The sequence below is a fragment of the Sapajus apella genome, unplaced genomic scaffold (assembly GCF_009761245.1).
Source record: "Sapajus apella isolate SASKATOON/1434 unplaced genomic scaffold, GSC_monkey_1.0 scaffold12, whole genome shotgun sequence".
Lineage (NCBI taxonomy): Eukaryota > Metazoa > Chordata > Mammalia > Primates > Cebidae > Sapajus > Sapajus apella.
The window spans coordinates 21,484,706-21,506,816 of NW_022436952.1; the positions used below are offsets into that span (position 1 = coordinate 21,484,706).

At 40.4% G+C, this 22,111-nt stretch overlaps 1 protein-coding gene across 5 annotated transcripts in view; it reads right to left on the reverse strand.

Moving 5' to 3' along the window:
• The window catches only part of DNAH9 (dynein axonemal heavy chain 9), a 361,130-nt gene that overhangs the window by 158,389 nt on the left and 180,630 nt on the right, over positions 1 to 22,111 (reverse strand). For all 5 annotated transcript variants that reach the window (XM_032280243.1, XM_032280245.1, XM_032280244.1 and 2 more), the window contains 3 exons: positions 18,584 to 18,749; positions 16,330 to 16,432; positions 15,236 to 15,475 (listed from right to left, as the gene is read on the reverse strand). In XM_032280243.1, coding sequence (XP_032136134.1) covers positions 15,236 to 15,475; positions 16,330 to 16,432; positions 18,584 to 18,749 — 509 coding nt within the window. The remainder of the gene's footprint in view (positions 1 to 15,235; positions 15,476 to 16,329; positions 16,433 to 18,583; positions 18,750 to 22,111) is intronic.

Here is a 22,111-nt window from a genome sequence, read left to right on the forward strand (position 1 = left end):
ATGTGGACTAGATGTTATCAAAGCCAGCATTGGACTAGATGCTTTGCCAGATGAAGCTCATTTAACACTCACAATGATCCCATGAAATAATTATTACTAAATTCATTCTGTATAATGTGAAGATTTGGACTCAGAAAGAAAACATGCCCCATGTCATAGAGTAAGTTGCCTTCCTTCAAAGCCACACATTTTTGAAACCAGGTCTTCCAGACTATAATGCCCAGAATTCTAACCACTACTTTTTGAATTACCTGCAAAGAAATAAAAAGTGATTTCTCTGCTATATTTCAATTCCACAACTGCCATTTTGAAAATGGATTCAGATAACAATTGACTATGTAAAATCAGAACTATAACTCAGGGCTAGAATGGATATAGCTAACCTTGGTGGGTCAGCAATCTATTTATTTATCTCTTGTCAGTTCCCCTTCTTCTGTGCCAAAGGTATGGTTTCAGATATTTACCATTCCTTTCAAATTTCTCTGTCATCTTTTTCTGTTACTATTAGCCCAAGTCCTAACCATGTTTTATTTTACTGAAAAGTGGAGGTCACCGATGTTAGAGCCCCTCAGTAACCTCCACAAGTTCTCTAAATTCAAGCTCATCTATGTCTGTACTTGTTTTCATGCCTTGCTTTCATGTCTTAGAGGGAAAGGGATCATTTAATGCATCTTTACTTAAATTTGCAGAATGATGTGCAGATCCATTAGCATAGAATACAGGTCTGATGACAATGTTACTACAATCTGCTTCCTCATGATCACTGTTATCACTACTTCCCATAAAACCTAGATTCCAGTTTTATCAAATTCCAATTATGTTCTGAATCTGCACACTTTTCTGTGCCTTCATGCATTTTTTTTTTTGCTTGGCATGCTCATATTTGAAGATCCAGTTCATTAGAAACCTCTTGTTGAAGTTGCCCTAGACACCTCCTCCTGTCCAGCGGCATTCCCTCCCATGTGCCTCACATAGCCTTTATGTATACATCTCTATTACGGAAGAATTATTAGGGTTTCAAATTGTTTTTAATATTAGTTTTGAGACGGAGTCTCACTTTTTATCACACAGACTGGAGTGCAGTGGTGCAATCTCGGCTCAGGGCAGCCTCCACCCCCTGGGTTCAAGCAATTCTTGTGTCTCAGCCTCCTGAACAGCTGGGATTACAGGCATGCACCACCACACCCAGCTAATTGTTGTATTTTTAGTGGAGATGAGGTTTCGCCATGTTGGCAAGGGTGGTCTTGAACCCCTGGCCTCAAGTGATCCACCCACCTTCGCCTTCCAAAGTGCTGGATTACAGGCATGAGCCCCTCACCCATCATCAAATTACTATTTTTTCTTTGCACAGGTTTGCTACTTTCAGGTGACAGCAAGTGTCTCAAAGGAAGTTGACAGACTTTATTTAGGTTGTGGCTCATTCTTATAATTGTATTATTAATACTTAGTAAATGATAAGACTAAAGGTAATTTCTCAACAGAAAAAAGAAAGGAAACAGCTACCAATCTAGAAATCCAAGCCACCCCTAAAATTTTTTAAAAATATGAAATATATTTTTGGTCCAATTAAAATTGAGAGATATTTCTCCAACAGCTATGAACTAAATACTAAAAGGAGTTCTTCAAGCAGAATAAAAATGATCCCAGATGAAAGAACAGAAATGTACAGATATAAAGAGTAATGGAAAAGGTAATGTATGCCTAACTCTAAAGGAATGCTGACTTACTAAAACACAGATATTAGTGGGTTTTCAAAACGCAGAGAATTAAAATAAATGATAGCACAAAAGTCAAAGGGAGGTAAATTGTTCCAAGATCTTTGCATTGTGTGGCAATTAATAAATATGCTAATTTATAAAAGATAAAAAGATAAAATGATGCCTTTGGTAATCATTAGATGAATAGCAAAAGGAAATATACTATGCTAAAAGAGGGAGAAAAATAATAAAAACATGAAATTAGTTTGATAGAATATAAGAAGTGAGAAGAAAGAAGATAGAATAGATAGGATATATTAAAACAAATAGCATAGGAGGGAGTCAAGGTGGCTGAATAGAGACAACTCCGGTGCACAACACCCGGCGAGAGAGATGCAGAAATCAAGATATCTCCTAGCTTCAACCGAGGTACCAGGTGCATTTCAATGGGTCTGGTCTGAAGGTGAGCAAAGCCCAGGCAGGGGAGACTGAGGCAGAGAGGAGTGCTGCTTCACCCAGAAAGCGTATCTGATCAGTGAGTTGGAGGCTCCCTCTCTGGCGCTCGGTCCAGATACAGTGCTTCCCCCAAAGCCTCAGCAATACACAGAACAGGGGATCTTTGCCAGTCAAGTGCCGGGAATTACAAGAGCAGAGTTGAATAATAATCCAGGACAGTGTCCCAGATTGGTGCACAGATCTAAGCAAATGCCTAAGCCCATAAGCCGGCTGGAGAGCCCGCAGACTGAGCTATCACCCCTTCCCCAAGCCTGGAGGGAGAGGGAGCTGAAAGCAGGAAGACAGATGGAGCAGCGGGGTGGGCCTCTCCCCCATGACCGGAGAGAATGAGTTAAAAGAGGGGAGACAGGCGGAGCAGCTGAGAGGGTCCCTCCCCTCCCCAACAAATCCCAGAGGGCTGAAGCACCAACTCTAGTGGGTTATGCAGCCAGTGCCACAGTCTGAGCTGAACCCTGAATGATCCAGCCCTGTGGAGGAAAGACGTAACCCTCCATTAAAGAGGTGGGACTAAGCTTCATGTAACAAAACACACAGGAAGCCTATGTAGCAACGGACAGTGTTCCTGACCACCCAGCAGTGCCTCCAGGTCAGCGGAAGAGGCAGGCCTAACCTCCCAGGGTAAACAAAAAAGACACAAGAAGCTTACCTAGTAACCTGAAGGAGTCCCTAGAAACCCAGCAGCGCCTCGACAGGCAGACAAGTGACCTCATCAAGCAGCTCCCTGACACCGCAGCCAGGTAAATCCACGAAGATGGGAAAAAACCAGTGCAAAAAAGATGAAACCATCAAAGACCAGAACACCTCTTCTACCTCAAGGGATCACAACTCCTCAACAACACGGGGAATATAACCTGAGAAAGGGCACAATGAATTGACAGAAACAGGCTTCAGAAGGTGGATAATAACAAACTTTTCTGAACTAAAGGAACATGTTCTAACTCAATGCAAAGAAATCAAAAACCTTGAAAAAAGAGTAGATGAAGTGCTAATGTAGCACTTCATGTGCTACATTATGTAGTAGATGTGTTAGCACTGGAATAATCAGCTTAGAGAAGAACATAAACCACTTGATGGAGTTGGAAAACCCAGCATGAGAACTACGTAAAGCAAACACAAGTTTTAATAGCTGATTCAATCAAGCAGAAGAAAGGATATCAGAGATTGAAGATAAACTCAATGAAATAAAAAGAGAAGGCAAGACGAGAGAAAAAAGAGTGAAAAGAAATGAACAAAGCCTCCAAGAGATATGAGATTATGTGAAAATACCTATCTATGCTTGATAGGTGTACATGAATATGATGCAGAGAATGAATCCAAGATGGAAAACATGCTCCAGGATATTATCCAGGAGAACTTCCCAAACCTAGCAAGGCAGTCCAACATTCAAATCCAAGAAATAGAACTCCACAGAGATATTCCTCAAGAAGAGCAACCCCAAGGCACATAATCATCAGATTCACCAGGGTTGAAATAAAGGGAAAAATGTTAAGAGCAGCCAGAGAGAAAGGTCAGGTCACCCACAGAGGGAAGCCAGTGAGGCTCACAGCAGATCTCTCAGCAGAAACCCTACAAGCAAGAAGAGAGTGGGGCCAATATTCAACATCCTTAAAGAAAAGAACTTTCAACACAGAATCTCATATCCAGCCAAACTAAGCTTCATAACTGAAGGAGAAATAAAATACTTTATGGACAGGCAATTACTGAGAGATTTCATCATCACGAGACCTGCCGTATAAGAGCTCCTGAAAAAAAACACTAAGTATGGAAAGGAACAAGTACCAGCCACTGCAAAAGCACACAAAATAGCAAAGACCAAAAATGCAATGAGTCAACTAATGGGCAAGAAAACCAGCCAGTAACAAAATGTCAGGATCGAATTCACACATAACAATGCTAACATTGAATGTAAATGGTCTAAACACACCAATCAAAAGACAAAGACTGGCAAACTGGATAAAAAGTCAGAACCCATCAGTGTGCTGTATTCAGGAAACCCATCTCACATACAAAGACACACACAGACTCAAAATAAAGGGATGGAAGAAAATTTACCAAGCAAACGGAGAACAAAAAAAAAAAGCAGGGGTTGAAATCCTAGTCTCTGATAAAACAGACTTCAAACCAACAAAGATCAAAAGAGACAAAGAAGGACATTATGTAATGGTAAAAGGATCAATCCAACAAGAAGAGCTAACTATCTTAAATATATATGCACCCAACACAGAAACACCCAGATACCTAAAGCAAGTTCTTAATGACCTAAAACAAGATTTAGACTCCACAATAATAGTGGGAGACTTCAAAATTCCACAGTCAATATTAGAAGGATCAATGAGACAGAAATAACAAGGACATCCAGGACTTGAATGCAGAGCTGGACCAAGTGGACCTAATAGACATATATAGAACGCTCAACCCCAAATCCACAGAATATACATTTTTCTCAGCACCACATCACACTTACTCTAAAACTGAGCACAACATTGGCAGCAAATCACTCCTTAGCAAATGCAAAAGAATGGAAATCATAACAAACAGTCTATCAGACCACAGTTCATCAGATTAGAACTCAGGATTAAGAAACACACTCACATCCGCACAACCACTTGGAAACTGAACAACTTGCTTCTGAGTGTCGACTGGATAAACAATGAAATGAAGGCAGAAATAAAGATGTTATTTGAAACCAATCAGAATGAAGAGGCAACTTACCAGAATCTCTGGGACACCTTTAAAGCAGTTTCAAGAGGGAAATTTATAGCAATAAATGCCCACATGAGAAAAAAGGAAAGATCTAAAATTGACACCCTATCATCAGAATGGAAAGAGCTAAAGGAATAAGATCAAAAAAACTCAAAAGCTAGCAGAAAACAAGAAATAACTAAGATCAGAGCAGAACTGAAGGAGAAAGAGACATCAAAAATCCTTCAAAAAAATCAAGAAATCCAGGAGCTGGTTTTTTGAAAAGATTAAAAAAATAGACCACTAGCCAGACTAATAAAAAAGAAAAGAGAGAGGAATCAAATAGATGCAATAAAAAAAAGATAAAGGGGATATCACCACTGATCCCACAGAAATACAAACTACCATCAGAGATTACTACAAACAGCTCTATGCACATAAACCAGTAAACCAGGAAGAAATGGATAAATTCTTGGACACTTGTACTCTAACAAGCCTAAACCAGGAGGAAGTTGAAACCCTCAATAGACCAATAACAAGAGCTGAAGTTGAGGCAGGAATCAACAGCCTACCAACCAAATAAAGTCCAGGCCCAGACGAGTTCACAGCTGAATTCTACCAGACGTACAAAGAGGAGCTGGTTCCATTCCTTCCGAAACTATTCCAAACAATACAAAAAGAGGGAATCCTCCCTAACTCATTTTATGAGACCAACATTATCCTGATACCAAAACCAGGCAGAGACGCAACTAAAAAAGAAAACTTCAGGCCAATATCCGTGATGATCATTGATGCAAAAATCTTCAATAAAATACTGGTAAGCCGAATGCAACAGCACATCAAAAGCTTATTCATCACGATCAAGTAGGCTTCATCCCTGGGATGCAAGGCTGGTTTAACATACGCAAATTCATAAACATAATCCATCACATAAACGGAACCAAAGACAAAACCACATGATTATCTCAATAGATGCAGAGAAGGCCTTCGACAAAATTCAACAGCACTTCATGCTAAAAACTCTCAATAAACTAGGTATCAACAGAATGTATCATAAAATGATAAAAGCTATTTACGACAAACCTACAGCCAATAACATACTGAACGGGCAAAAGCTGGAGTAATTCCCTTTGAAATCAGGTACTAGACAAGGATGCTCTCTCTCACCACTCCTAGTCAATATAGTATCGGAAGTTCTAGCCAGAGTGATCAGGAAAGAAAATGAAATAAAGGGTATTCGATTAGGAAAGGAGGAAGTCAAATTGTCTCAATTTGTAGATGATATGATTGTATATTTAGAAGACCTCATCATCTTAGCCCAAAATCTTCTCAAACTGATAAGCAACTTCAGCAAAGTCTCAGGATACAAAATCAATCTGCAGAAATCACAAGCCTTCCTATATACCAATAACAGACAATCAGAGAGCCAAATCAAGAGTGAACTCCCATTCACAACCGCTCCAAAGACAATAAAATACATAGGAATACAACTAACAAAGGATGTAAAGGACCTCTTCAAGGGGAATTACAAACCACTGCTCAATGAAATAAGAGAGGACACAAACAGATGGAAAAACATTCCATGCTCATGGTTAGGAAGAATCAATATTGTGAAAACAGCCATGCTGCCCAAAGTAATTTATACATTCAATGCTATTTCCATCAAGCTATCAATGACCTTCTTCACAGAACTGGAAAAAACCACTTTAAACTTCATATGGAATCACAAGAAAGCCCGCATAGCCAAGACAAGAACCTAAGCAAAAAGAACAAAGCTGGAGGCATTACACTGCCAGACTTCAAACTATACTACAAGGCTACAGTAGTCAAAACAGCATGGTACTTGTACCAAAACAAAGACATAGACCTATGGAACAGAACAGAGGCCTCAGAAGCAATACCGCACATCTACAACCATCTGATCTTTGACAAACCTGACAAAAACAAGCAATGGGGAAAGGACTCTATGTTTAATAAATGGTGTTGGGAAAACTGGCTAGCAATGTGCAGAGAGCAGAAACTGGACCCCTTCCTGTCACCTTACACTAAAATTAACTCCAGATGGATTAAAGATTTAAACGTAAAACCTAACAGCGTAAAAACACTAGAAGAAAACCTAGGCAAAACCATTCAGGACATAGGCATAGGCAAGGACTTCATGACTAAAACACCAAAAAAGCAGTGGCAACAAAAGCCAAGATAGACAAATGGGATCTAATTAAAATTCAGAGCTTCTGTACAGCAAAAGAAACCATCATTAGAGCAAACCGGCTACCAGCAGAATGGGAAAAAAATTTTGCAGTCTACTCATATCCAGAATCGACGAAGAACTAAAACAGATACAGAAGAAAAAAACAGACCCCATTCAAGAGTGGGCAAAGGATATGAACAGACACTTTTCAAAAGAAGACATCTATGAGGCCAACAAACATATGAAAAAATGCTCATCATCACTGGTCATTAGAGAAATGCAAATCAAAACCATATTGAGATACCATCTCACACCAGTTACAATAGCGATCATTAAAAAATCTGGAGACAACAGATGCTGGAGAGGATGTGGAGAAATAGGAACACTCTTACACTGTTGGTGGGAGTGTAAATTAGTTCAACCATTGTGGAAGACAGTGTGGTTATTTCCCAAGGACCTAGAAATAGAAATTCCATTTGACCCAACAATCCCATTATTGGGTATATACCCAAAGAACTATAAATTGTTCTACTATAAAGATACATGCACATGTATGTTCATTGCAGCTCTGTTTATAATAGCAAAGGCTTGGAATGAACCCAAATGCCCATCAATGATAGACTGGATAAAGAAAATGTGGCATATATACACCATGGAATACTACACAGCCATAAAGAAGTGATAAGTTTGTGTCCTTTGTAGGGACTTGGACGAATGTGGAAACCATCATTCTTAGCAAACTGACACAAGAACAGAAAACCAAACACTGCATGTTCTCACTCATAGGCTGCTGTTGAACAATGAGAACACATGGACTTAGGGAGAGGAGCATCACACACTGGAGGCAGTGGGGTGGGGGGTAGGGGAGGGACAGTGAGGGGTGGGAAGGGTGGGGAGGGATAACATGTGGAGAAATGCCAGATATAGTATGCATCTATGCAACAACCCTGCATGACCTGCACATGTACCCCAGAACCTAAAGTAAAATTAAAACAAACAAACAAAAATAGCATAAGTAGATTTAATCATAAATATCTAATTAAATAAAATAACATAGTTGAACTAAACATTGTAACTAAAAGGCAATGTTGTCAGGTTGGACTTTAAAGAACCCAACTGTATGCTGATTATAGGATATATACCTTAAATGTAATAATATAGAAAAGCTGAGTGCAAGAAAATGAAAATATGCCATAAAAATATTGACTAAAAGAATATGGAATAGTCATACCAATGTCATACAAAATTGATTTTAAAGCAAACATCAGTTTTAGGGATAAAGTATACTTAATAGATTAAAAAAAGATCAGTCTGCTAGGAAGATATACTAATTCTAAATTTCTATGTACCTAATAAATAACATAGCTTAAAAATATAAAAAGTGAATATGACAAATAAAAAGAGAAAAAGCCATACACACAATCACAGTAAAATATCTTAACATCTTTCTCAGGGACTGAAAGAACAAACAGATTTAAAAAATCTAGAAATTATATGAATTTTAAACAACATGATTTACAAGGTTTCCTTAACTGGACTATTGATAAAACTATACCTAATATCTGAAGAATGGATTTTTTCTTAAAAAAAACTGCACATTGATTATATCTTGGGACATACAGCAGTCTCAACAAATTTCAAAGGAATAGAACCATATAGAGTGTTTTCTGACAACAGTGGAATTAAACTGGGGATCAGTAACAGAAATGATAACTAGAAAATCTCTAAATGTTTGAAAATAAAGCAATACACTTCTAAATATTCCATGAGTCAAAGAAGAAATCATAGCAGAAATTAAATATTATCAACTGAATGATAATAAAAATACAGCATATAAAAGCTTGCATGATGTGGCTAATGATATGATTAAATTTACATAGTCTTAAAATGAATGTTTTAGGTAAGACAAAGGATGACAATTAATGATATAAGTAGCCAGGTTACAAAGTTAGAAACAGAACAAACTAACCCCAAACCCAAGGTAAGTAGAAATAAAGATTATAAGGCAAAGAGAAAATATACTTTTTTAATTTTAATTTTTTAAAAAATTATTATACTTTAAGTTCTGGGGTACATGTGCAGATTGTGCAGGTTTGTCACATGGGTATACATGTGCCATGGTGGTGGTTTGCTGCATCTATCACCCTGTCATCTACATTAGGTATTTCTCCTAATGCTATCCCTCCCATAACTCCCACTCTCTGCTATCCCTCCCCTATTCCCCCACTCTCAACAGACCCTGGTGTGTGATATTCCCCTCCCTGTGTCTATGTGTTGTCATTGTTCAACACCCACTTAATGAGTGACAACATGTGGTGTAGGGTTTTCTGTTTTTGTGTCAGTTTGCTCAGAATGATGGTTTCTAGTTGCATCCATGTCCCTGTAAAGGACATAAACTCTCCTTTTTTATGGCTGCATAGTATTCCACGGTGTATATGTACCACATTTTCTTTATCTTGTCTAACATTGATGGTCATTTGGGTTGGTTTCAAGAGCAAATATTAATAATATACAAAACAGATATCAAATTAAGACAGTAGGAAAGTCAAATGCATAATACAGGTATACCTTTAAGGTTTTTTGATTAGCACAATTGCTAACTCCCTAGCAAGGATGACAGAAGAGAAAAAAAAAGAGAAAAGACACACATAATATCTAACATAAGGAAGAGGATATAATGTCAGATATGACAGATATTTAAAAGATAATCGAGAATATTACAAACAATTTTATGTCAATAAATTAGCAACTATTAATAACATTGATGTCTTAACATGACTGACATAGGAATAAATAGAAAATCTGAACAGTCTTATATGTATTAAAGAATCTGAATTTATAATTTAAAACCTCTACAAAAAAAAACCTCCAGGTGGTTTCATCAGTAAATTCTTCCAACATTTAAGGAAGGCACAATACAGCGTTTTAGTAAATCTTCTAGAGAACATAAAAAGAGGGAAAGTAGAGCCGACACTCAGCCCTAGCCCTCAGCCCACCCTCTTGGAGTTTACTGCCTGGGGACCCCCCTTGCCCATGCCTCCAGCTGCAAAACAATTCAATTGGCTTTTTTTTTTTTTTTTTTTTTGGTGCAAAATAAAATCTCAGGTAGCTCGGAAAAAAAAAAAAAAAAAAAGAGGGAAAATATTTCGCGGGGACTTCATAATCTTAGAATACTAGAGAAAGATTATAAGACAATCTTATGACTATAGATGCAAAAATTATATTAAAAATTATCAAATGAAATCTAGGAAAATATAAAAAAGACCAGATGTGACAACCAAGATGAGTTGATTCTAGGAATGGTTGATTTAATGTTTGGAAATAATCAATATAATTTATCACATTACCAGAATAAAAGAGAAAAATTTATATAATTATTTTAACAGATGCAGAAAAATCATTTGTTAAGTTTTAACACATATTCATAATTAAAACTCTTAGTAAACTATAGATAGAAAAATATTTCCTTGATCAGGTAAAAGGTACCCCAAAAAACTAGTAAAGAACATCATATTTAATGACAAACTATTAAAAGTGTTTCCCTCTAAAGTTAGGAACGTGACAAAATGCTACTCTCATGGCTTCTCTTCAACATTGTACTTGAATTGTAGCCAGCACCATAAGACAAGAAAAAGCAGTTAAAAAATTTAAGGATTAAAAAGAAAGAAACATAATTGTTACTTTTTAAGCCATAAAGTAACGACTGAAAATAGAGGTACACATATAATACTGAACAAAGATACAAAATAATAATGCCTGTATATTCCATATATATGAAGTTCAAAAATAGGTCAAAATAATTTATGATGTTTGAAGTTCAGACATTATTTAGGGCTGGCAAGAGGAAGAAAGCAGGAAAGCATGAATGGAAGGTGCAAAGGAGAACATCACAGATACTGAGAATGCTTTCTTTCTTGATCTGAGTTGTGATTACAAAGGTAATTTGTAATAATTAACTAAGCTGTACGCTTGTGGCTTTTGTGTTTTTCTACTTGTATGTTACACTTCAATAAAACTTTATTAAAAGTGAAAAGAAATTCCATTAGCTTTCCTTGGCTCCACCCAGTTGTTTATCTCAGCCTCTATCTCCTTATCAGCTCTTCTGGGTACCTGCCATATATGAGGTGCAGAGGATAAAAAAAAAAAAGCACAAACCAGGAGTCCTGATTTTTAGAATTTTGTGTTTTACAGTGAGACAAGCCATCAGTTGAAGTTTATAAATCTTGTTACAGCCAAATAGGCTGGTTGACAACTAAGGCTGAGTGAATGTGAGCATGTAATATGCTGACTCTGCACCATCTTAGATTGTTATGTGTTGCACTGAGATGGGAATGGTTAGTGATTTCTGCTATCCCAGAGCATGTATTGGTCCATTTTCATGCTACAGACAAAGACATACCTGAGACTGGGAAGAAAAGAGGTTTAATTGGACTTACAGTTCCACATGGCTGAGGAGGCTTCAGAATCATGGCGGGAGGCAAAAGACACTTCTTACATGGCGGTGGCAAGAGAAAATGAGGAAGATGCAAAAGTGGAAACCCCTGATAAAACCATCAGATCTCGTGAGACGTATTCACTACTACAAGAACAATATGGGAAAAACCACTCCCATGATTCCAATTATCTCCCACCGGTCCCTCCCACAACGTGTGGGAATTATGGGAGTACAATTCAAGATGAGACTTGGGTGGCAACACAGCCAAACCATATCAGAACACTATCAAATTCTGCTTTGATCTGAACAGAGTGAGGGGAGTATAGAGAAGGTCTGAATTACTGAGCATGGGATCAAAGTTGGATGAAGGAAAACAATAGTGTTCTCTGAGCAGTGCCTGTCTCCTAGTAGACATTAAACCACCCTTATATCCTTCAATCGGGCCTTTGGTTAGACACTCAGGGAGGAAAGGAGTGTTAAATCAAGTTTAGCTTAAAGCTGCTTCCTGATGTATTTTAGGTTTGGCCTAAAAGCTGCTCTGCACATTGTGAACTATAATCTAAATGGAGGTGTTAATGGACTGTAACCTACTCTTGTGCCAATCATCAAGTTTGACCCAATCACAGGTGGTCAACTGTTAAAACTGTGTTCAAATAAGGCAAACACCGAGCTGTACCCAATCCCGTTGTTTCTATGCATCATTTCTGTTTTCTGTATATCACTTTCCCTTTTCTGTCTAGAAATCTTCCACCATGTGGCCGGGCTGGAGTCTCTCTGAGTCTACTCTGTCCTCGTTGGCTGCCCGATTCAGATTCGTGAATTGTTCTTTGCTCAGTTAAACTCTGGTTAAACTTAATTTGGCTAAGGCTTTTCTTTTCACAGCAGGTAGGAGGAGACTGTGGTCAAGCTGTGAACCTGAAACTCTCGTTGGAGTAGGAGAGTGAGGGGACCATGTAGCAGAAGGGAGGCAGCACTCCAGGGGTGTTGCATTCTCCACACTTGGAGCAGGTGGCTGAAGCTGGCAGGCTGCAAAGAGGCCTGGCTGGGATGCAGACCTCAGGGGGTTTCCAATCAGGCTAACTGAATCAGGCCAACTGAATCAGGCCAACTGAATCAGGCAGAGAAACGGACCAGGTGAACAATCTCTACTCCCATCTCTCTGCTCTCTGGCTCCTCCTTGATATTGCACCAGTGACCACTACAACAAGGTGCACTCTTTCCTCTGGAAGCCCTTTGTCACCCTGAATTACCTCCACAGCAGGGCTGAACATTCTAGTTGTTCTATCAGTGCTGCTGCTTACCATTATGTGATCATGCAGTCACGTTCAGAGGACTGATTTGTCTGTGGCTCAGTTTTGTCATCTCTAAATTGGAAATAACCAGTATTTTACCTTCTAGGGTTGTTGTAAGGATTAAGAGCATTCATAGATGTAAACGGCTTAGTACTGTGTTCAGTAAATGTTAGCTGTTATGACAGGGCCCACTCTGGCCTCAAGTTACCTTTCCAACCTCTATCTCTCCCTTCCACATCTCTCATTGTTCCTACTGGGCTAAACTCCTTGCTATTCCATGAGACTTTTTTTTTTTTTAAACCTCCCTGACCATTCGTGCTGTCATTGACTAGCTAGTGACTTTTCTGAGCCTATGTTAAATTGGGATAACAATGTCCATCCCAAAGGGTTGTGGTGAGTATTAAATTTCAGGCTGTACAGCTGACAAGACCCCTGTTCCAGGCAGAAGCTAAGGTTGGGTTACTTCTGGTAAATGGAGCATAACTGATACTTCTCCCTTCAGTTCTGTCACTTATGAGCAGTGTAGATTTGATCAAACAACTTAAACTCCATTTTTTATTTGAAAAATCCACCTAGTAACACTCCCACTTCATAGTGCTGCAGTAATTTTTTTTTTACATATGTATGTATATATGTGTGTGTGTGTATTTTAAGGAATAAAATACATATACATACAAAGTATATATGTCTACATAATATATGCATACATTTATTACTATTATATATATATATATATACACACACACACACATAAATATATATGTATTTTAAGGAATTGGCTCATATATTTATGGAGGCTGGCAAGTCTGAAACCTGCAGGATAGGTCTGCAGGCTGGAGACCGAGGAAAGAGTTATGTGGCAGCTCCAGTTTGCAGACAGTCTGGAGGCACAATTCCCTCTCCTGTGGGGACCTCAGTCTTTTGTCTTTTAAGACTTTTAACTGAGCAGTAATATTTAAGAGAGAGATTATGTGGTCAAAAAGTCTTTCTCAATGAATGCTCAAAAAATGGGAGCTAGTTGTGGGTAAGCACAAACTTTGCTGCTGTCCAGTCCTGAGGGCTGCAGAGAGGCAGGCTTTGTAGACTCAGAGTCAAGTCCCTCTTGCTGTCTTCACCATCACATGCTTACTTTTCTCATTGGAAATTCAGATGAGTACAGAATGGTCTGGTAGAAAGTCATCCAGGCCAGGAACCCAAAGATCTAGATTTCAGTTTCTTTACTGGCTTCCTTGTGCTCCTGGGAAAATATATATGATCTATGTGGGTCTCTGTTTTTACTTTTTAAAATGAGTTAATGTTTGGGAGCTACATCTGATCCAGAAGTGGTATCCTGAACTAGCCTAGATCTGTCCTCAGAGACTTATCCTTCTGAGGGGCTCCGTGATTCCACCGGCAGGTGAAGTGTTCCTGGTACATAGCTCTTGAGTCTCTGAACCAGGGCTTAGTAGGTTTTTGCTCCTTACAATCAGGAGTTCTGGCTGGAACAAGCTGGCCCTATGTCGTTAGGGTCTGGATCTTTGCTGGTTTGGGTCAAAGTTCTACCTGCACAATTGCTCTGGGAAATTAATTCCAAGTACATGGCTCTCATTGGAAGGTGATGTTACTCCCTGATCTCTTCACTTTGACACTTCTCTATGGGTATGGCCTCTGCTTGGTGTAAAAGGCATGCTTCCCTCAATAATAACCCAATGCTATCTTGGGGGAAGGTAAATGAGCTTCTGCAGATTCTTGTCCAGAATGGGAGAGTTATGGACTTGGCTACATGAGGTTGCTATATCTGATCAGAATGAAGAAAGGGGCTGAGTTTGCTAGATGGCCCTCTGGAGACTTTGATAGTGATGGGCCAAGCAATTAGAAGCAGTGGGCAGAGATATGCCATCACCATTTGGATAAGTAGTTGGAAGGATCTGAAACAGCTTTGGCCTAGAAATGAACCTGCAAATTTTAGGACTGAGGCCCTCTCAGGGGTTGGCAGATGGCATCTTAGGAGTATGATGATGTGGCTTTTGAGGAAGCAGAGCTATCTTGCATGGTTTGGGAAACATTCTTTTTAATCCCAAGATCAGTAGGTGTACCAATGGGAGATCCAAAATAGTTATCTCTTTCTTTCTTTTGGGTCATTTTTCTTCTCAGGCATACTGGACTCATTATGATGTTGAGTCTTCTGCAGCCCCCAGGAGCCAATTCAGAGATGCATGCTGCTTACTGAGAAATAATTTAATTGGCAAAAGAAACTATTTTGTTGAGGGCCTTCCTGATGGAGCTCATGACACTGTGTGTACCTGCTTACGTTCATGACTGCATATGAACAGTGGCTTTGCCTGTGCCTAAGAGCTGGGCATTAACTACTTATTTTTATTAAGAATCGAAGTTTCTGGATAATCACAAAGCCACTAGGGTGTCTTGGAGCCGACGAACTCACCTGGAAAATGTTGGCAAAATCTCTGAGGTTGAAGATGTAGTGGAATTTGATTGCTGTGGGTAGGAATGTGGTGGCAATTTTCTGGTGGAAGGTGAGAGCCAGATTGATCAGTGAGGGGATGGATTTCTGCAGGGACGCCGGGAAGTTTCTGAGCTTTAGATGCTGAGTGAGGATGATGCTGTAGATAGAGGACAGGGCATCTGCCCCCGGGAAGGAGAGGACAAACACGCTGAAGTGACGCTGCACAGGAAACAAAGGCATGAGATCAACATCCTTCACCATGGAGTAGAAAATATCTCTTCTGAATTTGGAGATAACAACGAAAAATTCTTTTTCTTTGAGATGGAGTGTTGTTCTTGTTGCCCAGGCTGGAGTGCAATGGCGTGATCTCAGCTCACCACAACCTCTACCTCCCCGGTTCAAGTGATTCTCCTGCCTCAGCCTCCCAAGTAACTGGGATTACAGGTGTGCGCCACCACACCCAGTTAATTTTTGTATTTTTAGTAGAGACAGGGTTTCACCATGTTGGCCAGGATGGTCTCAATCTCTTGACCTCGTGATCCGCCTGCCTCGGCCTCCCAAAGTGCTGGGATTACAGGCGTGAGCCACCACGCCCAGCCAAAGAATTCTTTTATGGCCTTTGAATCTATACTTTGGTCCTATCTCTCATGCTATGCCCAAATTTAGGTTGAACCTAAAATGACTACGAGAATAACAGGCAAAGCATCTTCAGTCAAAGATGGTAGCTTGGGGCGGTAGGAAGAGAACTAAACTTGGGACTGAAGATTCTCTGAGTCCAAATCTGAATTTGAAACTGTGAAACTATATGGCCTTGGAAAAGTCATTTATCTCTCTAAAGTTCCCTCATCTGAAGAATGAGGGATCAAATCAGATGAACACTATGACTCCTTCTAGCTCTTGAGACTCTGGGTCTAGGAGTTTCTCTTTTCCCCTAGAGATGCAATCTGGCATTCTATCTGATTTACCATTTTGAGAGGCTACATTGGCAAAAATGCCAATTATTACTTATAATCAAGGGGCATCAGCCCTAGTAAGGTAGGATTAGGACCCGGGTCCCATGGCTCCTCCTGTACCTGAAGCCGTGGGTTGATGGTGAAGCTGCCTGCCGTGGGGTTCATACAGGACACATACTGTACATTTGTGATCTCCTTTAGGGACAGCTTGCTCCGATCATACCTGGAACAGTCAGAAACTATAGGTGAAAGGTGTCTGAGAAGTGATGCAGGTGAGTGCTTTGGCAGAGCTGAGGTAGGATGTGCCCTACTGGTATGTGTTTGGGTGATAAAAAAAATATCTAAATCTACTGGGCAGAGACTGAGAAGAGATAAGAGCCTAGGACAAATTCTCAAGGGACCTCAGTATTTAAGGAAATAGCATAGGAGGAAGAGCCCACAAGACAGACAGAAAGGTAGAAGAAAAATCAGGGGTATGTGCTATACGAAAAGGCAAAGGAAGCCAGTATTTCTAAAAGAAGAGAGTGGTCAACCACATCAAGGGCTGCAGAGAGAATAAGAAAGGTAGTGACACTAGCAGCAGAGTCTAAGGGAGAGAACGCAGTCATGGATTCTTAGTTTCTGTTTCTGGTTGGACCAGTAATGCCCCTTTCTCATCCCTCTTTTCTGCTTATCACTACAGACAGAAACTGAAAACCATGGCTTCAGGCTGCTAGAAACCTAAAACAAAATAAAATAGAACAACGACAACAAAATGAGGTGGCTGGACAAGCTTGCAAAGAATGTCTTGGATTTTGCAATAATGATTAGCAAGAACAGTTCAGTAAAGTGGAGGGAACAGAAATCAAATAATAGTGAGTTGAGGAGTGAGTGGGAGATAAGGGAGTAGGGACAGAACAGTAATTAGAAAGTAATTTTTTAACCCTCTAATAGAAGAAATTTATGCAAGTTTATTTTTATTTATTTGTTTATTGTTTTGAGACGGAGTCTTGCTCTGTCACCCAGGCTGGAGCGGAATGGCACAATCTCTGCTCACTGCAACCTCTACCTTCTGAGTTCAAGCCATTCTCCTGCCTCAGCCTCCCAAGTAGCCGGGACTATAGACATGCACCACCACACTTGGCTAATTTTTGTATTTTTAGATGGAATTTCACCATGTTGGCCAGGCTGGTCTTGAACTCCTGATCTCAAGTGATTGGCTACCTCAGCCTCCCAAAATGCTGGAATTATAGGTATGAGCCACCACACCTGGCCTGTTTATACAAGTTTAAATGATGTGAAGCAGCTAATGAGGAGATGGGGACCGATCCATGAAGTGAGCACTTCAGGAGTAGGAGACAGTGGAATGAAGAGGCTGGCGGATGGTTTGGTCTTAGGTAAGATGTAACGGGGGGATGGAGGAGTGATGCTTGGGGACACGGTAAGATGTATAGATGTGGAAGCAAAAAAACGGAGGCTGTGTCTGTGTCCTTTCAGAAGGCAAGGCCATCAGCTGAGGTGTGGTGGGAAGATGAAAGAGAGGGAAGATGGAATGAAGTAGACATTTCTGAGAGTGGACATACTAAGGCCATGTGGTAGAATTTCCAGGAGGTTTCTACTTCCCATTTAAGGTTTGTGACCATGACTGTAAAGTAAAACTAGTTAGCTTGACTGTAATTACTGCCCATGAAATTAAGCTGCTCAAACGTCAGTGTGGAGACTGTGGACAGATGCATATGCCAGGCGTCCAATAAAGATTTTGGGAAGGAAGGAAAGGCAACTCAAGTTGCCGTCATAACTATCATTCTTCTCTCTGAATTCTCTCCTCACTCTTTTCCAGCAGCAGATTCAGTGTGATGTAGAAAGGTGAGTCAAAGTTCTCTCAAATCAGTGACTTGTTTTTTTTTTCTCTAGTATGTTTAGACCTTTTGCCAATAAAAATTATGCTGTTGAGAGAGATTCTATCCAGCCCTCTGAGTTGCTCTTAGGAGACTGAGGCTGGAAGGTCTGCAGACACCTGTGCATGGTACCAGGTGTGAGGTGTTAACACTGGAGTGCAAGCCCAGTGCTGTGGGGCCATTGTGTAGGGGGACTGGTTAATTCCACTTCGGGTACTTGAAGAAGGCATCTTCGGAGATGAGTCTTGAAGCAAAAAGTAGGCATTTTTCCTTAGATGAGAGCTCAGTGTTCTCTCTCGCTAAACTTTTCATGTGAATATGAATGCCCCTATTTGATGGAACCAGTCTGGGAAACAGAGAATTGTACAGAAATGTGGTTTCCCATCTGGTACCTGAGCTATGCTGAGGTTTGCCATTCAGGCCCAATGGAGACTGGCCTTCAGCCCTGCCTTAGGTTCTGCCCACTTGTGCCAGTCCCTCCCCATAGGTGCTCTTACCAGTGGCCATAGTCCAGATGCTGCCGGATGATGGTGTGGGGCTGCACCGTCCCGTAGGCATCCACCTCAGGCATGTTCATGTCATCAATGAAATAGATGAGCTTCTTGTTGCCTGGAGGGCCGTAGTTTCTGCCAGCCTTCTTTTCTAGAGGCTTCTCCAGGACAGCTGGGGAGAGAGAGCCAGTCAGTGAGAAAAGGAAGGTCACACTTCAGATGCCAATACTAAGGCAGCAAAGATGTCAAAGACAAGCCATGGTGTTGCCTGTATGTGTGCAAATACAGGAACGAAAAAGACAGCAATAGTAGCAACCACCACTGCTCCTAAACAGGCATTCTACAGGACCATAAAGTGAAACTGAAATTTCTAGGCAGTAATGGGGACTGAACACCTACTGTGTATGGCACGGTGCTAAGTTTTTACAAAATTTAAATGATCTCATTTAATCCTTGTAACGAAACTGTGAGATTACTATTATCCAGTTTTACAGATGAGAAAACTGAGGCTCAAAAGAACTCAGAAACTTTACGAAGTCAGGATATAAACCATAGCGGTTAAACCTCAAAGACCATGCTGCTTCTGACATACTTGTGGTCTCCAGTTTTCTTTGTTTATAAACTAAAAATGGAAAATATCTTTACAGTTCCAAGGTCAGGTACTTCGCTCCAAGGAAGCTTACAAATAGCAGAATCCTGGTTAGAACTGTCCTCTCTACCAAAGGCGGCAAAAATGTATAAAGTCTGCTGCTCTCCTTCCAGGGCTGGGTAGATGCTCTTTCCTCTCCCAGGCTGTAAGAGAGGCAGCAATAGGTGTTTGGCCAACAGTGTTCACAGAGAGTTCATCTCATGGGGTTGTCCATAGCAGATTGTAGAAAAAACAGCCTCAGAGAATTTCCCAGGTGTTTCCAGCGTCATAAATGGTGTCCTCCCCTGCTCTTTGGTTTCCTGGCTCTCTGTCTGAGCACCTTGGTGCCTTTCTAGAGACTGAGAACAGATTCTCTTTTCTGGAGTGGTTTCTTCAGTTATTAAGCCAATGGAAGGAATCTAACAGCAGTTTTCCAGCATGACAGGACTTGTTTAGAACAAACTTAAGTAATAGGGTAGAGATACATGTGTTTTTTTCTAGTAAAGCAATGAAATATTTATGAATTGCAAGAACCAACACTTCCTGTTACAGCTGGAAGCTCTAAGAACCATCTGATTTCTTCTCTTGAAAAACAAGTTTGTAAACAAGGAGAAAGTGTCAATAGACATAGGAAGGTGACAGATAGACAAGTTCCTTCAAGAAGCTTGAATATTCTAATTTTCTGGTCCTGAGTTAAATTAAGTGTTTCAAATATGAATGAAATTTAAATTTAATTAGCATCCAATTAACATACACTATCAACTAATTAATCACACAACACCTTCTTCCCCCCCAAAGATATAACAACTATATGTGAGATCTGTCAAAATGAAATATAATTAATGGGTTGACAAGGACATGCTTTTGAGAACAGTTCTAATAGGAAATTCTCTCCTTAGAAAGATTTGTTTCTCCTCCTCCCAAGGCAATGAAATTCAAATCAACCCCTGGAATTAAGCAGACCCTGTAATTTGGGTTGATTAAGCTCTTTATGCTTTTAAAGGATCATTGAGGAGAAAACCATGTCAGTTTGCAAGAAGTGGCCATGGAGCGCATGGGATTATTTCAGGCGGATGGTGTTAAGTTCTCCAGAGAAAGGAAGGGTCCGCCAGGAAAGACAGGCACATTTTTGATCTCTTCTTGGCCACGCTCTGCTCCATGTCACACCTAGGATGGAATTCTAGTGAGCTACGTTGCTTCTAGGCAGAAATGGAGGAGCAGGAGAGGGTTTGAGTTTCAGGAAAAGTGTTGATGTTGAAGGAGCTGCACGAATAAGACCTGTAAAGAAATGTGACCCTCTCACCACACTTCTGGGTTCTGAGTGTTATCAACAAGTCTAGAAACCTCAAGTCCACACCTGGAGCCCAGGCCCAAGGTTATTTGTTTTTGAGACAGACTCTTGCTCTGTCTCTGTCACCCAGCACCCACTCTGGAGTGCAGGGCTCTATCTCGGCTCACCACAACCGCTGCCTCCCTGGTTCAAGCAATTCTTCTGCCTCAGTCTCCCGAGTAGTTGGGATTACAGGCACACATCACCAAGGTCTGCTAATTTTCATATTTTTAGTAGAGACGGGGTTTCACCATGTTGGTTAGGCTGTTCTTGAACTTCCAACCTTGTGATCCACCCACCTTGGCCTCCCAAAGTGCTGGGATTACAGGCGTGAGCCACCGCACCTGGCCATTTGTACATTCTTACTGAATTTCTCCATGAGACTAATATGGAACAGCTTGGGGTTCAGTCTTTGGCCATACAGACCCATGTCAGCTGCTGTGCCAGGGTGAATGGTTTTACTCATGCTGTTCTCTGGACACCACTGCACTGCCATCTTATACTTGAAGTACAGTTTTCAAAGTGGCTTCCCATTTGTTATCTCTTCACCATCTCCACTGCTACCCCCCTTGTCCATCTGCTCTCACCTGGTAACTACGCATCTTCCCAAAAGATCTTCTGGCATTTGTCCTAGACTCTCTACACTGTATTCTCAAAACAACAGACAGGAATACCTTTGTGAAACATGAACTGGATTATGCCCGTCCTGTTTCAAACCCCCCAAGTGACATCCCATCTCATTTGGGGAGAAAGCCAGTTTGTTGACTTCCACTAAACTTGCATCTTTGTTTTGCTTTCCTGTTCTCCTCCCCACACTCTGCTCCAGCCACACTGTTTCTGATTCATTAGTCACTCGCTGCCTCAAGGCCTTTGCTCTGTCTGTTTCCCCTGCTTCCAATCCTCTTCTTCCAAATGCCAACAGGTGTTTATTTACCCCAGTGCTCTTTTTTCCGGTAGGATCTTCCCTGGTATGCTCCCTAAAGTTCAAGGCCCCACCTGCTATCTTCTGCCCCAGCTCTACATCTCCTTCCAGAGCTTGTTACCACCTACTATCCTATATCTTTACTTACTTATCTCATGTATTACCCCATCCATCCCCTTCAACACTAGAAGCTAAACCCCATCAGGACAGGGGTTTTACCATTTTTCTCATTGTCATAACCCCTGGACCTAGGGCATTATCTAGCATATAATACAGTGTTCAAAAATCATTTATTAAATTAAGGAAGCAATGAATGTATTTTATTATTATTACAAACCCAATGAAAGTAAAGAAAGCATAGATAGGTAAAAAAAAAAAGTAATTTACCTATATCATTAGGTTTGTAAAATAATAAAATACATTCTCCACTTGCAATTAAGGACATAGAAGCTAAGGCAGATTAAATACCTCGCTGGAATGAGAATCCAGGTTTTTAGATATTCTCTCCTTAGAAAGACTAATTCCAAAGCTTCTCCATGTACCCAGCAAGAGAGCCCTTGTAAGCCTCCATTCCCACCCTCCCTGACAATTCTAGTTCCAGTGATTCCTCCAGTCCCTGAACCTTAGAGGATTCATTCATTTATCATGAAGCAT